General features: G+C 42.5%; 2 protein-coding genes across 4 annotated transcripts in view; one reads left to right on the top strand and one right to left on the bottom strand.

Moving 5' to 3' along the window:
* The window catches only part of LOC135902475 (calcitonin gene-related peptide type 1 receptor-like), a 294018-nt gene that overhangs the window by 17219 nt on the left and 258512 nt on the right, over window positions 1-18287 (bottom strand). For all 3 annotated transcript variants that reach the window (XM_065432571.2, XM_070531981.1, XM_065432572.2), the window contains 6 exons: window positions 15181-15325; window positions 14071-14221; window positions 12233-12293; window positions 5240-5306; window positions 3959-4044; window positions 1754-1889 (listed from right to left, as the gene is read on the bottom strand). In XM_065432571.2, coding sequence (XP_065288643.2) covers window positions 1754-1889; window positions 3959-4044; window positions 5240-5306; window positions 12233-12293; window positions 14071-14221; window positions 15181-15325 — 646 coding nt within the window. The remainder of the gene's footprint in view (window positions 1-1753; window positions 1890-3958; window positions 4045-5239; window positions 5307-12232; window positions 12294-14070; window positions 14222-15180; window positions 15326-18287) is intronic.
* Window positions 1-18287, top strand: part of LOC135902476 (uncharacterized) — an 867879-nt gene that overhangs the window by 710061 nt on the left and 139531 nt on the right. The window lies entirely within an intron of this gene.

Here is an 18287-nt window from a genome sequence, read left to right as displayed (position 1 = left end):
AGGAATGCGTGGAGCGGATGGGAGAAGGAGGTCCTCGCAGGTAGACGTCGCAGCCGTGTTCGGAAGACGTGTGAAGTTCGCAGTAACGCGGCGACTTATTTCTTCTTCGAAGCGTCGGCATTCACTGATGACGTCTTGCACTGTGGATGAGTTCTTAAAAACCCAGAAGTGTATCTTCATCCGCAATAGCTTTGAGGATATGCGCCGCAGCCTTTTGCCTTTCCGACATTGTGTCATGGGCTTTTCGACAAAGCGCATGCACATCCTGGATGTACGTCACATATGACTTCGTGCAAGTCTGAGCTCACCATGCATGTTCTTTCTGCGGAGCACGATGGCGTCCGATAGCCTTGGCGAACAGATCGATCAGCGTTTGCTTACATACCTCCCAGCTCGTAAGTTCCTGTTCACGGTTCAGAAACCAGACTTGTGCCTTATCCTCCAGGTAAAATATGATGTTCGATAGCATCAAAATCGGGTCCCAGCTGTTGCTACTGCTCACCCCTTCGTACAACTGAAGCCAATCTTCGACGTCGGTGTTGTCAGAGCCGGAAAAGGTACCTGGATCACGCAGTTGTGCGAAGACGACGGGCGGTTGGTGGGGGATGGATGAGGCTCGGTTGGTGATCTGCTTGAAGCACTTTCGTCCCCGCCGTGCGCTGGAATTGTAGATGCCGCAAAGGAGCGTCCACTGCGTAAATCCGTCTTGAAACTTGAAAAGCTCATACTCTCCACCAAAATATTTGAGGGAGAAAAGACGATTTGACAATATATATACAAGATATATACAATGTACATAAAACAGGCATACAAGATGGAGCCCGTGCGCACGACTATCGGCGATGGTCGTCTTTTTCAGCCCTCTCATTATCATTCGCTACTGCAGCACCTGTTAGGAATATGAGTCTGTGTAATGCGTAATAATATGAGAGAGTGATGCATGAGCAAGAACCCCCCCCCCCCCCCCCTTTTGTATATGGCGGTGCTTGTCATCGTCGGTTAATTCTGCATTACACTTAAAGAAACCTGAGATGTTGACGGACTACATGAGCGTATGAGTTGCCTAAGATGGTGTTAGTTGCTCTAGCTGCAAAAAAAGAAAAAGAAGTGGTCTATCGTGGTGTTCATCATCGTAATCATCATGATTATGGCCGTTGTCTATTTATCATTCTTTCTGTAAAATTCACTAGGCACTCGCTTGCTTCTAGCACCCTGTACTCTTCTTCCAGATTAGTATCCCAATTCCCCTGTCGCCCAGCTCTCAACAGCTACCACAGTCATGCTAGTTCACATTGACTCCGAGCTGAGGTCTCGGGCTGTAACCCCACCTTGGGCTTGGTGATGCATGAATTTGTTGATCTACCAAAACATCAACTACATACTACTGCAGGCTATGAGACAACATAGGGCTAAGTTTACTTTGAACACAGCAAAATGAAACGATCATCATCCTTTAAAAGTATTCATAAGTTTACGACGTCTGACATAGATTAAGTTATAGCCCGGCCTGTTGCTGCTTAAGACATGCAAGTTCACATGTTAATCAATGTAATGACATGATTCAGCAGTGATAGCTTAAGAGTCAGCTTCACAGTCCAAATTGCCCGGTGCCAATAACATTTGAATAATATCAGCCCGAACACTCAATTGCTTCAACAAAGATGTTTTGAGGGCAAGTCGGACAGACTGGACGCACTTCATGCATTGAATCTTGCTTTAAAAAAGTTCGCTAAATAAACAAAGAAAGACTTACTTGTAGACCATCTGAAGCTTTGCTGATATACTGATATACTTCCCATGCTCCACAGTTGGCTGGGCTTCTGTACACAGTCATGAGAAAGTGCATACCAAAGAGCGGGAACAATACCAGCACCGCTCGTACGGCTTTCCTGTGAAAAAAAAAAAAGAGTAGCAAGATCTAAGTACCCTCTAAGCAAATGCTTTGACTATTGTGCAGCAACAAAGAGAGAATGTTGGAAGGCAAGGATCAAATCTAAATTTAGCTTTTGCCGCGTATTTGATAATGATTGCCTATGAATGCGCGAGGTCGAGTTGGTGGGCCAGTTGGTTGAGCATTCGAGCTGCAGCATTAAATCGACATGAACAAAAGAACGTAACGCCTGTTTTGCGTTTTTTTATGTTCCTGACCATCCAACGCTTCAACTGAAACAAACTATAGAAATATTTACCACTTAGTTTGGCCTATATTGCACTTGTGAGCGAACATATCCGGCATTTGTGTTCACATGGCAGTAGAAATCAAGTCGCCGATTCTCGTAGCCCCAAAGCCGAGAACCAGAAGGCACGTAATCTGATGTGTCTTTTCTTGTTCAACAAGCTTCACTGAACCACTAGATATCCTTCACTGCGTTTCTTTTCTGCAATCGTGAGATTTCTTGCATAATTAAGAATAAGTCCTTTTTTTTTAAATGGTCTAGAATGCATCCTAGCGTACCAACACTCTAAACATGCCTGTTCATTTGGAAAGTACACTCCCGTGGATGGCATAGAGATTCAGTGATATGCGTAACATATATGTATCACACATTTCAGCACAGGCACATTCAGTGAAAGCCTAGCTAGGTTGGTCAGTGACTATAGCGCTACGCTGCTGTGAGCGAGGTTAAATTCGTGGGCCTGACGGTGCTGATAACGAGACGTAATGAGAAAATCCTCCGATAAACAGATTTCTCCGAGCGCTACGCGAGCCAGTTTGCTAAAAATAATCTCTAACATCTAATTACGGTGCTAATCATAGCCCAGGACTACTTCTTTGATTCCGAGTAATACGAACTATCTATGAAACGAACACATATAGATAGGGCATAAATCGCGTCATTAAAAAATTTTTAGTCACGAAGTAGAAGATATAGTACATGTTGTCCTTTTGAGTGGTCGTGCTTATTGAGGCTTAGGAAGCGCATACTGTCGAAGCCATCATTGCAAAACAAAGAGGCACCACTGATACAGGATGTTCATACCGTCGTTCACACGCTGACTCGCAGGAAACGAGGTAGTTACGTTTCGGTATATTGGCTTTAGCACCGGTACCCCCCTTTGCAAAAAACAGGCGCTGCTTAAGTTGCCCCTGCTGTGAGTCAGCGAAGATTGAAGTCAGAACAGCCTCTCATTGCTTATAATTCTGCGACATGAAACGAAAATGCCAGTTTACTGCAGCGTTTGGACGCAGCGCAAGCTTCTGCCAAGTGAAGTTCCGCCATATACCCGAGTTAAATCTCAACCGTCGTCTTCGACGCCCCGATCTTTGGATGTGCTGCGTGCGCGGACGTATGTAAATCAGCATCCAGCCTGAGAAGCCTGCCTGCTCGTTCGCTGTTTATTCAAGGGCGTGATTTTTCCACAGGGTCACAGTACAATCAAAGGCACATTCCTCAAGAATAAATATATCAACATATACGTGCTGACGTTCCAGAGTCCAGCGCTGGCACCTCGCTCGCGAAAGCCGAGAGAGAGAGAGAGAGAGAGCAAGGACAGGAAAGGCAGGGAGGTCAACCAGAAGAGCATCCGGTTTGCTACCTTAGAAGTGCATAGAAAACAAGCACACAAGAAAAACAAGATGAATAACAAAAATAAAAAGGGCGTAGCTCGTGTGAATAAGTACTTATGTCAGAGAAATATATTCGGACAGGTTACGTCAGTCTCTGAGCAAATAATCGCGGTTACCGTGCCTTTCGTATTTCCTGAAGAAGAAGCCTCGCGCTGAATGCCCAAGCATCAATATATGTGCTACCTTGTACTTTCTTTTTTCTCCTGTCTACGTTTCCTTCAACTATGACCTTGGCTCTTCATACAGTTTCTTGAGAAGCACTTTGCATTCTTCCTGGTCGGAATTTATGATTTTCTTTTGCATAGCTTTGTACAAGCAAATCTATGTGAATCGCTTGCGTAGTGTTGACATAAGTATTCAGTGCCTCATGAGGACTTCCGGATTGCTTACCGAAACTGGCTAGGTTCGCTGGCATGGGTGCTTCTGAGCTTCGTGACGAGGACGCGAATGATGTTGCAGAGGAAAACGAAGTTGGCCTGCAAAAGGAGAGGATGGTGAAAACACCACCAATTACCGAAGCTTAATGGCAAAATTTAGCAAGTGAAGATCAGGAATGAACACAGGAACTTGGTGAGCTACGAATAACAATGCTGGTAATGTTGCTGTAATCCTATTTCTGAAAGCAAAGAATTTTTACAAAGCTCCATAGACGTTCAGTTGCGCTTCTGCATTTTATGTGATTGTGGCACAGTTTTGATCGATTTATAATTGTGAGTTATATGACTTTGGAGATACCTTGAACATAAAAGAACATGTATTGATTCCAATACATGTGAGAAAGAAATGTAGGCAGTGATACTTGTGAAAAAAAGTTTACGTGGTAATTACGGCACTTTCACGTGGTACTCAGGTTAAACGCATATATACGAAGTTGATCTGTGTGCTGTGTCTTAAACAAAAGGCCTGACACAAATAATCTTATCAGTTTTTACACATTTCTTGCAAACAAGAGCATGTGCGCAAATGCTTATATTCTGTCCTTGGTGTCACTAAAACACACGTGGCTTCATATACCGCGTGTAATAAGAGGATTTTTTTTAGTAAAAAGAGTTTTCTCTGAAGTGCTCGACTTAGTGCAAGTGAGCTTGCCGGTAATGAAAGCTTTTTAGCGTTATCAGGCGATAGCCTTCCGGAGTAGAGGGGAGAGCGAGAACAAATGATAAATGAAAGGCAAGGAGGTTAACCAGGACTGAGCCCGGTTGGCTACCCTACACTGGGAAAAAGGAAAAGGGGACCGAAAGATTAAAAATTAGTTTTGTGATGTTTGAGCAAGGCAACTGCAGAAGACTTTCGCTTGTCAATGGATTCGGAGAAAGTTCAAGATACTGCCAGACGACACTTCTGTGATATTTTACTCATGTGCTAGCCACCTTTCCGATTGGAATTTCTAAATGCGGCATAACAACTTATCGAAAACAGCGAGATATTTCTTTCATTAGATGATGCTGACCTTCGCAGCTCTTTAATATTGCAATTCTCTCGAAGACTTTTGATCGACATTAACCTCCTTTCCTTCGTTGCAGGAGATGGATAGCCGTTGACAAACATTTCACTGAAAAGGCAAACAGCCGGTTTACGTGTTTTCGAGCATTACGTTCAACACAGCCTAAGATTCATTCTCGGAAAGAGTAGTTGTGTATCTCCAAGGTGAAAGGCAGAAGTAAAACTTACGAATAGGCAGAAGAGACCAGGAGCCAGGGTTATCCAGTTGTATCCCTCTATGTTGTCCATCCAGCACCTGCAATCACAACAGAAAGTGAACTCGTAGCGCTGATGCGGTTCCTCACATGAGCCGTTGCGTTCGAAATAAGTGCGCAAAGGGAAGTATCGATGGCAGCAAATCAAAGCCAACGTTAGCACATCAAAGAGCCAGCCAGAAGCCAGCCCAGAGCACACAGAGCAAGCGTTCGTGCAAAAGTGAAGTCCACAATGAAAAGGTCGGGTTCCGTTTCGCTGTAAGATATGGTGCCTACGAATTTATTAGAGCTCCATTCAATGACTGATTATTAAAGCTGGTATCCTAATTTTCCATTACAACAATATAAAAAATAAGAAAGAGAATACAATGTGTGACGAAAAACATCCTAGTTCAAGGAAATTTAGTGCAGATTCCAGACTAATGAATTGATTTGTTGATTCATAGGCTTAAGGTCTCGAACTAGCACTAGGCCTATTAGGGGAGCTTCGGATAGAGCGACTCCGCATTAATTTTAACCACGTATCAGGTTCACTAAGGTACGCCCGGGTTCACTAAGGTACGTCTTAATCTATTTGAAAGAGACGCGTTCACGGCTCCTTAGAATTGCGCGCCTGTTAGATAGATGGCCAAGCATCACGAAAATCACTCGATAATTCAACTACATCCAGGTCGCTCGCACTGTGGCAATCGATGTTACGCGAAGTGCCTTGCAAGTAGTTAGTCAGCCGACGTCGTTTGAGGCTCTGCAATGCGTTACTAGATGGGCAGACGTTTTTCAGTAAGGCGAGCCATTGTTTTGTGACGCGAGCGTTAGTGTTACGACAGTATGCTACAGCAAGCCGACGCTATAGGATATGGCGGCAATGGCACGCATATTGTGATCTAAAAAAAGTAAGAAAAGTACACCTTATAACACATTCTGTTACAAACTTGGCCTATCTCACTGCCAGTGTAACCTGCGTGAAACTGTCGCACTCTCGTTTTTTTTTTAGTAAGCGAAGTGTTCCTAGGCTACGGGAAGGACAGTCAAAAAGTTGCCCATTATGCGCTCTTTCCATTCCTGCATCTGCGGCGCGCGCGTACACGCTCTCAAGAAAATCGTTGCTATACCACGTGACTTACGCGTCCGTCAGATAGTCTCAAAGTTAGTGTCGGCACAAGCAGCGCATGCATACGCGTGTGGGTTAACAGATGGAGCTATCAGTTTATGTGCAGGAAGATAATTGGCTTGTTCCCAACACCATGGATACGTAATCTTATTTAAATGCGAAGCATTCTTGTCCCAGTCAATTCCATTTTTTTTTAGTGTACCAAGTATCTGGCCACTTTCGCGAAGCGGCCACCAGAGATAAAGAGAGCGGATTGCAAGGCCACCGTAGTTGAGTTCTGCCCGAATAACTTAGAGTTTTGTACCCCTTAAGCGTCAATTGCAGTTGAGTCTGCTCAATTTCCTTTTATTGAAGAGGTGAGACAGGAACCTACCAACCCATTGTAAAGCATCAAGTATGAGGCAAAGAAAGCTTCGTATTAAAAAAAAAAAAGATTTCTTCAAGCAGCAATATTCCTGTAATTGTGTTCTGCGACAAACGTTTTTTACCACATTTGTTCTGTGAAGGTTATATCGTGCACATGAATTCGTAAACATTTGTGAAAATAGGCAGGAATGTATTATTAGCCCGCCAGCTTTGCTTCGCTTGGCAGTTTAGACTGACAAGAGAAGCCTAGCTGCCATTTATAGGCATTAATTAATATAGGTGCTAATTGCACGTAGAAATAGTGAAAAGTGGAAAGAGTCCTTGTAATGGCACTGAAAGCCATGATTGCTGGCAGAGAGCATTCAAGAATGCCTGAGAACGTTCTGGAAGTGATAGGCACCTGAAACACAACCTTCTTAAAGTGTACTGAAAGAGTCGAATTAAGTCAAATGGGATTAAATACGAGCCATGAATTGAATACACTCAAGGCAAGCTTGAATAGAGCTGAAGTACGAGGAAGGGCCTATAACGGGAATGTAGAAATGTTAGCCCAGCTGGCAGCTATATTTACGTCCCGTTCCAGTCGGCACAGGACTGAATGCATCGTTCCACGTCCGTTTTAAGAGCGCCAGCAAAAGGACACAAGCACAGCGCCAAGCACTTAAAGCACAATGCAGTAAAGCGAGACCATATCTGAAATTCTTGCCTCCGAGTACTTACCTCGAAGTTTTTCTGTAGGGACGTGAAAACGAACACAACATAGTTATTTAAATGGATGACAAGAAATACTGCCGTAATTATTTAAAGAGGAATAGACTAAAACATGTAAGGATCTATTTATTCATTTAAATTTATTTAAATTAGTCATTTAGTTAATACTGTGCAAGTTTTTGTATAGCTGTAAGAATCTTCATTCTAAGCATTGGTAATGAGTGCTCAAAGGGCTGAAGAAAAGCGTCGACAAATAAATTTTGTTTATGAAAAGCTTACTTTATGTTTTCTTCCTATCGGTAACAACCATTCAAGGAATAATAGCAATCTGTAAAATTTTCTAATAAAAAATCTTGTGCTGATATATGAACTATCAGGGCAGTAAGACAGCTTAAAAATAACAACTCTTGCGTTTTCAAAGTACAATATGTTGAAAACAACTCGGAAATATTATTACGAAGCACAGGTGAACAAGCTGTAGTCCGAGGTCTGTTCCAAAGTTCATTGCAGTGAGTCAGCAAAAAGTGGGAAATGCTGTAGCAGCACCGCTATCTCTCGCTCTCTCAGCTCGAAAAGACCTGTTTGACCTCCGAAATGAGCCTGTCTGCTTTATCACAAGGTGCAATTTTATGCGTGTACTTTTTCTGTAATTCATGTAGTTTTTCTCGAAATGAACATCGACGAACAAAATTAAGGAACGAAGATTCAATATTAAGTTTCCCGTGAAATTGGGCAAAGACGGCAATATGCAAACATCAAATTTTGCATATTACCTATGAGAAGGATGCTCTAAAAGGATAGACCTTTGTTCAAGTTGGTCCTGCGTTTGTGGGGTGGCTGGGAAGATCCCAAAAACGATGCAAGATCAGGATGTCCTTCTATCCTTGTGTGAAAGTAGAAACGACGATCGTGTGCATTTCCTTATACTAAGTGACCGCTTAATAAATGTTAGAATGATAGCAAAGACGTGCTTTGTATGGGAAAGTCATCCATTCCCTGGATTCTGACTGAATATTCTGAAATTATCAAGGCTTGCGCTGAGATAGCGCCAAAACTGCTTACTCTCGAGCAAACGTTGCGGCGAACAATCATTCCAAAAATGTATTTAGACGACAATGATGAATGCTTGCAAAGAGTTGTCACGAGTGACGAAATTCGCATTTGCGAATGTGACATGAACTTGAAGTCGCAAAGCAAGGAGTGGAAAAAAGAAAACTATGAGCCGAGGCCAAAGACGCACGAAAGAACAAAGCAAAAATCAATGTTGATCGCGTTTATTATTTACTGCCATGAAATTGGGCACCACGAATGCTGAACTGAAGGTGAAACTGTCAGTGCAGCTTTCTACGTGATGATCCTAAAGTGTCTGAAAGATAGTGTGTGCCACGTGCTACTAAATTTGTCGAGTTAGTCAGTGAGTCGTAATACTTTATTATCGGCACTGAGATTGATGGGCCTAACGACTCCCGAGATGGCCCTCAGTCGCTGCCGAAGGTGACTTCTTGGACTCTTGCTGTGATCCGGACTTCTACTTCCGTAGCAAAGCTGGCCAACAGCGTCTCTCACTTTTGCGAGCCTACAATCTTCTAGAGGGGAACTTTTAGCCCTTCTCAGCAGGCCCACCACCCGAAGGACATCAAATTTGTCAGAAGGGTGGCGTTGAATTCAGCACCACAATAATTTGCCAGCGCAGTCTGTATTGATGGTGAGTGATCGCTGCCCTGCTCGTAGCACCTAGTTGCGGCCCTGTGCTGCAGCAGCTATCAAGCGCTGGCGTGGGGCAGTGGTAGAATAGCTGACTCCCATGTAGGGGGCACGGGTTCAATTCCGGTGGGAACTGGGTATATATATATATATATATATATATATATATATATATATATATATATATATATATATATATATATATATATATATATATATATATATATATATATATATATATATATATATATATATATATATATATATATATATATATATATATATATATTCTCATCGCTGGCGATAGCTGCGAAGGACACTTGCGCTGTCGGCGGCTGCGAACAGCATCGCCAACCGAAACAGCTATTGGATTGATCCCATAACAACTCACGCTGTAAAACTACTTCGTTGATGTGGTGACACGGGCATATATGCTCGCATCAGGACCTCCATATACATGAACAGAGTCCATATCTACAGTTCGTTCAGATAAAAGGATTTTTTTTCCTGTTTTCCTAAATACACATAAACAGGTTCACCACTAATTGGTGGCTCCTAGCCTTAGCTTTTCATTCCGGATTGCTGCATCATGTCGTGGTATTCGAGAGGTACTACACATTGAGTTATTTATTGGTGATGATGCAGCCGTACATCTAATACAAATAGCAGTCTTCTGGAAAAGTGCTTGTAACAAAATGTTTACGTGCTCAACATATAATGTCGCTTGGATCTATATTTATGTTACGCCAGAATATAGTAGCTTACCATTTCTGGTATAATTAATGAATGAATGAAAGCCATTATCCACGGGGGTGGACAGAGGGTCCCAAGAGAATAAGCCGCCACTTGTGAACACAATAGCCAAACATCGCAGCATAGCCAGTCATGTGAACAAGGCATAACACAACATAGCAAAACTTTACGAGAGTTTTACCGACTGTAATGGTGCATCACCTTTTGAAAACAGCGACTCCTGTGGGAACTTAACATAGGCATAGTCTCTTATAGATTCGCAAGCCGACACAGGTAGGTCCAAAACTGATTTTTAAGCACAGTGGAAGAGAGAAAGATAAAGAAGGTTATTATTGGAAATGTAGAGAGGATGGCCTGAAGTACATTCCTCTAGCCAGTTACACTGCGATGGGTAAAGGAAACAAGTAAGAAAAAGTGCGTAATGTTTTATTGAGATGTCTTAGAGGCATCGCATGATTTGCACTGGAGAAGATGTCTTCAGAACGAAATCCAGTCCCTGAGTACTGAAAGCTACGTATAAATTGTAGTTATAGCGGGAATAATGTTACGGGCCGTGTACATGGCTTTAAGAATGAGAATAAACACAAGTCTCGCAGCCTCATATAAGACCAGGGGTTCAGTCGTTCTGCTGCGTTGTGCTACATGATGAGTAGCACGGTATTTATCATGATAATGTCAGAAGCAAGCTATATTTTTTCTCTACATTTAGTGCTTAGAAGAAGAGCGACTCGCTATTATTAGCCCCCTTGTCCATCAAAGGGGCAATCGAGAGATGCTATGCTGCAGGACATCTTCAAGGGTTTCCTCTAGATATCAAAGTCAGCTCATATTGGCCGTGGCATAAATAAGTGTTCACCCGCCGACGACACAATAGAATGACAAACGCGGCAGCCCGCCATGTCATTGGCTTAATATTGCCATTTGAACACGTTTCGTCGAGGGTATAGCTTTCAGTCATGGTATTCCGCGATATTGCTTACTGTACTTATATAATATACTCATATTAATGTAACAGTTCTGTAATTGCCAATAAGCTTTCGACTTTTTCTTTCTACGCACTACTTCATTATTTGCTTCTTTCGTCACAAACTGCGTCAAGAACATCGGTTCCATGGTAATGCGGTTCACGTAACATGTCGAGAACCACGAAGAAAAATAATCTAACATGGTTCGCCACTGATACATACATGCCACGCAGTCTGGACAACTGCAGATGCCAGACCATTAATTGGATGATATTAACTCTCCGCGCTCCGCAAAACTAACAAAAACAAGTGAGGCCGAATGTGTTACAAAGAACAGGCACATGCATAACGCATTCACTCGCGTAATGAACCAACCCTTCTCCTTGATAAGTTGCTCTTTTACCTGTAGCAAGAAAACGCACGCTTCCCCACCAGAGCCTCTGTTCAGCATCGTAATCAAGGGTTGATTCACTGGCGCCAGTGACTGCCGGAAAATCGTCGGATCAATACATTACGCAGCTAACGACTTTTGTAGCTAAGGGTGCTATACACTGGCGGCATGACCATTCACAAGCTGTCAATATCGCGCTTTCGTTGGAACCATTTCGCCATGACATTTAAAGCGAATATCGAATTATTCGGCTCATCAGACCAGTTTCCATTCCTTGTATTTAAGAGTTTTCGTGGGCCATACTCCAAGGCAGTGCATTCTAACACATTGGTTCGTGGGTAGATCTCGAAGGAAGGGAAGCCTAACTCAGCTTTTCAAAGCGCTAGCTGTTACGAGCAAAGAACGCGAGAACGTCTGGCACGTGAAGCACGAGACAGATGTTTCAAAGCGCTACTTTAGTTAGAACATTGGGCTACCATGTTAGAGGACAAGGGCTTAATTCCGCTATCGTTCACGCATTCCTTTATAGCATTATAGGCGGATTTAACTCACTGGATATAGCTAACAGAAAACTCGAGGTGTGTATTGCGAATGCATCAGTCTGCATAAAATGACAAGTTTATAGGATATGCGAGGTAAGAAGAGTCACTTTAATAAAGCGAATAGCTTTATGGAAGCGTTCGGGCTATTCACTTATATTGTCGATAGTTTCCGCACATATTTTTTGTTGCTCGGGCTCTGCACCACTATATTTACAAATTTCAACACATAAAAAAAAAATTCTGTCGAAACAATTTGCTTCACCTTATGAACGTTCCCCCCAAATCGACGTCAATTTTTCGCGGGAAGAAAATGTAGGTCCTTCTTTTGAGTGAATACTATGCACACACAAAAAAAGAAAAAATCAGGGTAGAACTGCGTCAAACAAGAACGGAACAGAACTACAATGTCGTGTAATCAACTTACGGGTGGCCGGTACGTAGGGCACGCAGGGCTGCACTAATGGCGACGAATATTGCGGGGCAACCTGGATGCAAAGGAAGAATTCGTTTGCTGCACGCTTTCACTACGGTCCTGCAGATTGTCACGGCAACGGTGGTTGCAGAAGCACGAAAAGCACTGCATGCTGTCCAATAATGCCTGTGCCACTGACGTAATAGGCTACAGTGCTGCCAGTGCTTTGAGCCGGCAGCCCCTGTATTGAAACCAGGGCACACATTTCCGGAAGCTCGCAAGCATTTAAATGAACACACCATCCATGACAAACGGACTGCATTTTCCGATGGGACTGTGGGTGGTTTAACTTTTTTTTAACAAGGAAGATTTTCACGATGTGGGTCCAGTAAGTCAGCTGCATGAATTCATGAGTAAGTACTTTTGCAATGCATTATGGTCCGGAGATGTTGCTGCTTGCAAGGGGCAGCGAACAATCCGTTACATGTAAAATAAAAATGCAAAAAAATAAAGTCAATAGGATACTGAGCAGTGAACTAAGTCGCATATGCGCCGTCAGTGCTGGACATGGGTGCACAAAGGGGCATCAGACCCGCCGTGGCTGCTCAGTGGTTATGTTGTTAGGCTGCTGAGCACAAGGTCGCGGGGCCGAATCCCGGCCACGGCGGCCGCTTTTCGATGGGGGTGAAATGCGAAAACACCCGTGTACTTAGATTTAGGTGCACGTTAAAGAACCCCCGGTGGTCGAAATTTCCGGAGTCCTCCATTACGGCGTGCCTCATAATCAGAAGGTGGTTTCGGCACGTAAAACCCCATAATTCAAAGGGGCATCAAATATATAAATACACCAGTAAGTGTACTCACAAATAGAAACTTCAAGTGAGTTCACATGAACGTACATAAACCGAAGACAGGTACACACACAAACATGCCGAGTTACAAAATACGCACAAATAAGATTTTTAGAAGCGGCCTGTTAAAGAATTCGCTCTACGATTAACACTTCCTCATGAACTTCCGTTAGTCTGCAATATATTACACTGTATTTTCTAGCCCACAAAACAACAACTTGATGATACTTCCTGCTAATAGGGGAGTCATTAGCTTACACGGTAACATGCGTACACAGATTTGCAACTATGAAGTATGAGTGCTTACATCATGTTTTCTGATATATAGTACTTCCGAACAAACTCCTGTATAGTTAGGTACAAATTATATAATGTTGCCTATCACTAAAGGTGACTGCTGCCGCTGCGTTAAAAGAAAGAGATACAATTAAACTGATTTACAATAAGCGATTTGAAAAATCCCATCGCCAGGCTTTCCCACACATCCAACGTGTCCTAACTTAGATATGATCGCGTTCCAGCTAGTGGCACTGTTGAAGCCGAGACACGTATTTGGAGAGCTTAGGAGGTGCGGGGAACTGATGGTGGCGGGAATGACGTTACCAGCTCCCAGAGAAGTAGTTCTTGGGGGAAAGGAGGAAAGGCTAGCACTATCTTCTGCAACCCATGCGGGAGCACGGCTCAGCGTCAGCAAGGTGGGGGAGATGCGAGCAAAGGAGAGAGAGGGTGGGAGGGAGTAAGGTAGAGGGTCGTCCTAGCAGCATCAGAGCAGCCCGGCCGGCAGTCCCACACTAACTTAATGGCGATTTTAAATAAGAGTCCGGCTTCATGATAAGGTTAAACTAAATGTTGCAGCAGCGGGGTCGCAGGTCTCGCATATCGTTTACTGCTGCGCCACATTTTTTCTGAATCTGTAGTGAATATCCTGTTGAAACACTTCGAAGCAATGACGAGTGCAGTACAGGGCATAAATCGCGATATTGTTTTGTTGTTTCTCACCCCAACCGATGACGTAAAAGACCAGCAACGATTTCTGCTCCGCGAAGGCCGACGTGATGAGCCTATGCAGGTAGAAACCCTCGCAGAACATCCAGGCATACTGGCACAACCGGAAGTAGCGAGAGAGGGTGTAGAGAACCTTGCATAAGTTCTGCACGAGAATGCACATCACGACAGAATAATGATAATAATGAGTTCTCTATTCCCTAATTTCAGATAGGAGAATTATTTTAGCATTGCATGATGATTATTTGAATGCTTATTGTGTAGTTTATTCGACGAAAATCCGCCCCCGTAGAAGAACGGGTAACATATCTAAGGCATAAAACCACAAGAAATAATGTTACCTTGTGCATATTTAATTGCAAAGAAATATTTTTATTTAAGAGAAGCCAGCATATTGGCCTCTCAACATCACCTGATATGTCTACTTCGCGCCGAAATCAGATGATATATGAAATGGGATGTACGTTGTCACTAGCTATCTTAATTTACATAAGAAAGGCATTAATTTCTCTGCTAGCAATGCTTACAGCGCGTAATTGACAACCTCAGGACATCACACCAGATCGTTCGGTTGTTTCACGGATATATATATATATATATATATATATATATATATATATATATATATATATATATATATATATATATATATATATATATATATATATATATATATATATATATATATATATGCAGTAACAGCAGCAGTACAAAGGAGGTAAGAGAGGTGTCAAGAGGGGTCGACGCTGACTCCTGCAGTTAGCAGCACTCTTCGAAATTAAGAACAAAAGAAAAGAGAACGCGGGGCATGAAAAACGAAAAAACAAGCACATGTTCAGCAATACTTGGTGCAACGTTTGTTTTTAGTTTTATCGTCTGTACACTGATTGACAATCCTGGCACCAAGCTATTGTGAGCTATCTACAGATTGATAATTTTTGAAAAAATTTTCGCTCTAGGTAGCATCGTACCTTGATGCAAAATTTCCTGTCGAGAAAAAAAAGGGCCAAGGATCAACACACCGAGTAACTGAGGTTACGATACCCGCACGATAATTGAGACAATGGCGAGCAGTGCCAAACGAAGTCACAACGCCCACAGTACCGGGTTCTCGTTGACGCGTATGTTCTTCTCCTCGTTGACGTGGTCCAAGATGAAGACGGAGTCAACCAGGATCACGCTGATGTCGTACAGCACCATGGCAAGGCAGAAGTTCTTGTGCAGAGCAATTCGATGAACCTGCAGCTGCCTGAGGTCGCCGGAGAAAAAGGCAACAATAGAAATACTAATAATTTTGATTTTACGACGGCACAGCGATTGAATGAGGCCACATTCTTACAGCAAATATACAGAACAACAAGGTAAAAGTTAGAGAAAGTAAGTGTAACGTTCCTGGCTTAATTAGAACCATCTCAAATGTTTGCCGCACCATCGTACTTTTTCCTATTGCTATGCGTTACACGCGGTTCGCAGTCGATTTCGCCTATGGAAACTAAACGATGCACCGTCTATTTGGCGAAAACAAAGCGCATGTTATGCGTAATGTGGGGCTCCTGCAACAAATTACGTATGAAGTTGCTCCAAAGTGCTGCGATTGTACTTTACGAACGGCACACAGTTTAGCCCACCACCCTGGCATAAGTACAAATTCCACGGAGATTAAATTTAGTGAACATGCGGGGAACGATATGGCAAACCTTACGAGTAATATCAGTTTTTGTGGATTAAATACAGTCTCTTCAAAAAATGTCTAAGCAAGCAAGTACGTGTTCAATAGTGTCACACTTGCCGCTATCAGCTATGCTTCCCAACGTCCCGAGAGGACCCTACGTTAATCCAAGTTTATATTTAGTGGAAATGAAGGTGACACTAAGGGCAATGTGTGCTAAAGATATAACACTCCTGATGTAAGTAGTTACGTTGTAAATAATTACTGGACCCTAGTTCCGTCTCTTTCTTTATGCGTTATAGTAGGTTCATAGTCGCTGTTTCCAGTGCCATCGGTGAACTAAACAAATCCTCTTGTTTACTATTCGTTTAAAATTAGTGGCAGGTGATGGGTAATGAGTAGGCAAAGTTCTATGTGGGTGGACAAATCACGTTTTTATCAGTAAATCACGTATTCAAGCGATCTGGTGCGTTGGAAGTGTGTTTTACGAACAACGCAAAATTTATCCCACAATCTCGGGGGAATGATGTATGCATCTTAGATCACGTTTAGTGGAAATTTCATCTCTGACATTCGAACATTGACATTAGGGCGAATGTTCTGACGAAGTAAAACATCGGTGGATGAGTTAGCGTCTTTGTGATATTTCCTTAAGAGGAAGCTTTAGCTCGGGCCAAACTCCGATGCGGGCTAGTCAAGTATATGTAAAATGCAAAAACGTTTTCGTGAGATAACCGCTGGGCCAATTTTAGTTAAATTTGCCGCAATTTGGGAATTCGTTTTTCTCGGCAACCACTACACCAAATTTGACGAGGCTTGTTACATTTAAAAGAAACATTTAAAATCTATAGCTGTTGATTTCGAATTTTTTATTTATGTCATCAATTTCTTATTACAAATTGGCACAACTCGAGCATTTTCAGAAAACGAAACTATCAAGTTTAAGACTCTATAACTCAGCAAGGAAAAACGATATCACAATTCTGTGAATTGCATCTGATAGTTCATCTAAAGCGGACCAAAGTAATTATGTTACTGATGTATCCAAAAAATTGGTAATATGTAACTACAGCTCTTGCAGCACCTTTGTACACAACGTAAAAAATTGACGTAAGATATAAATTGACATGTAGAATTTGTCCGCTTTATATGATCTAATGGATGCCGTTTACAGAACCGCGATATCAGTTCTTGATGCAGAAATAATAATTTATAAACTTCGCTCGTCCTTTTTTTTCGAACTTTCACATTTTTAATATTCTTTTCACGAAATTCAAGCCCTAAATCGTAATTACGCTTCTAACACTCACTAGAATTTAAATTTCTCGCTCAAACGCAATAAATTTGGTTAACATCGGCATAAGGGTTATCTCAGAAAAACTTTTTTTGCGTTTTACAGGTACTTGAATAGGCCGCGTCGGGGTTGGGCCCGAGCTAAAGCTTCCTTTTAACAAGCATTCCAAAGCGTTACATGGGGTAAGGTTTCAAATGGGCCAGTAACACACGGGTAACATTTTAAAGTGTCTGATCAAATTACAGGCAACTGAAATTCTAATTGCAATTGCTCGATTGAAATACATCCGTTAGACAATGGGCTGTAACTCTGCAATGTCACACAAGGGCGCGTGCGCTCTTGTTCTTCCGGTTTTGTGGACCATTATATAGAAGCATAATAACGGCGACATTTGTGTTAAGAAGAATTGTAAATTAACCAAAGCTGATAAACTGAAACTTGTAACTAGTCCCGCTTAACTCGCCCGCGTGTCTATTTTTGCCGTTTTCGAAGCGTCACAGCACATGACACATCTTATATTGCGGTAATGTTCATTATATATTCACAATGTGGCTGCTTCTGTGATTCTCGAACATTCATCATAAAAACATGGCCTAAAAGCGGTCCCGCTAACATTACCTCTTATGTCGGAAATTCGGCGTATGTTGCATCAAAATAATAACGTAAAATCTGTATATGTATACTCGGTCAAAAGCAGAAGGCGGTGCCCATTCCTGAGAATAATTTTTGTTTGGTTGCTTATACGGCGGGGGCAGAGATTGCATACTCGAACTTTCTATTTGTCTAGCTCATTGAATAGTAATAGGATATGAAAATCATAACCTGCGTACGATAAATAAATTGAGAGAAAAGAAGAAAAAATAAAGAAATGTCGCCACACTGTTGCGATTCGCTGGCTACAGGCGTCGCATGTACTGCAGTGGGCTTTGTCCAAAGCATTTGCAATGACCAAAGAAGAACAAGGACGGGAAACAAAGAAAGCAGATACACCAAGCACAATTGCTTCAGGACAAGCTAGTAGTGCAATAACAATTCACTTCTGACTCAGTCGCCAGAACGCCAGACACTACGCTTGCTACGTGGCTACACCACCATTGCGATATCTCTCCATCCTCTCACGTGAAGCGGGCCTGTTCCATTGAGGGCAGGACGCAGATATTTTTCGGTCAGGGCAACTCTCCGCAGTCCCCAGAAGCAATTTGCTGAATTAGTCATGATCGTAAGCAATGTACTCATGCCATACTGCTA

Source organism: Dermacentor albipictus, chromosome 1, assembly GCF_038994185.2.
Source record: "Dermacentor albipictus isolate Rhodes 1998 colony chromosome 1, USDA_Dalb.pri_finalv2, whole genome shotgun sequence".
Lineage (NCBI taxonomy): Eukaryota > Metazoa > Arthropoda > Arachnida > Ixodida > Ixodidae > Dermacentor > Dermacentor albipictus.
Note: the sequence above shows the minus strand (reverse complement) of the source record. Positions and strands in the feature narration are given on the sequence as shown.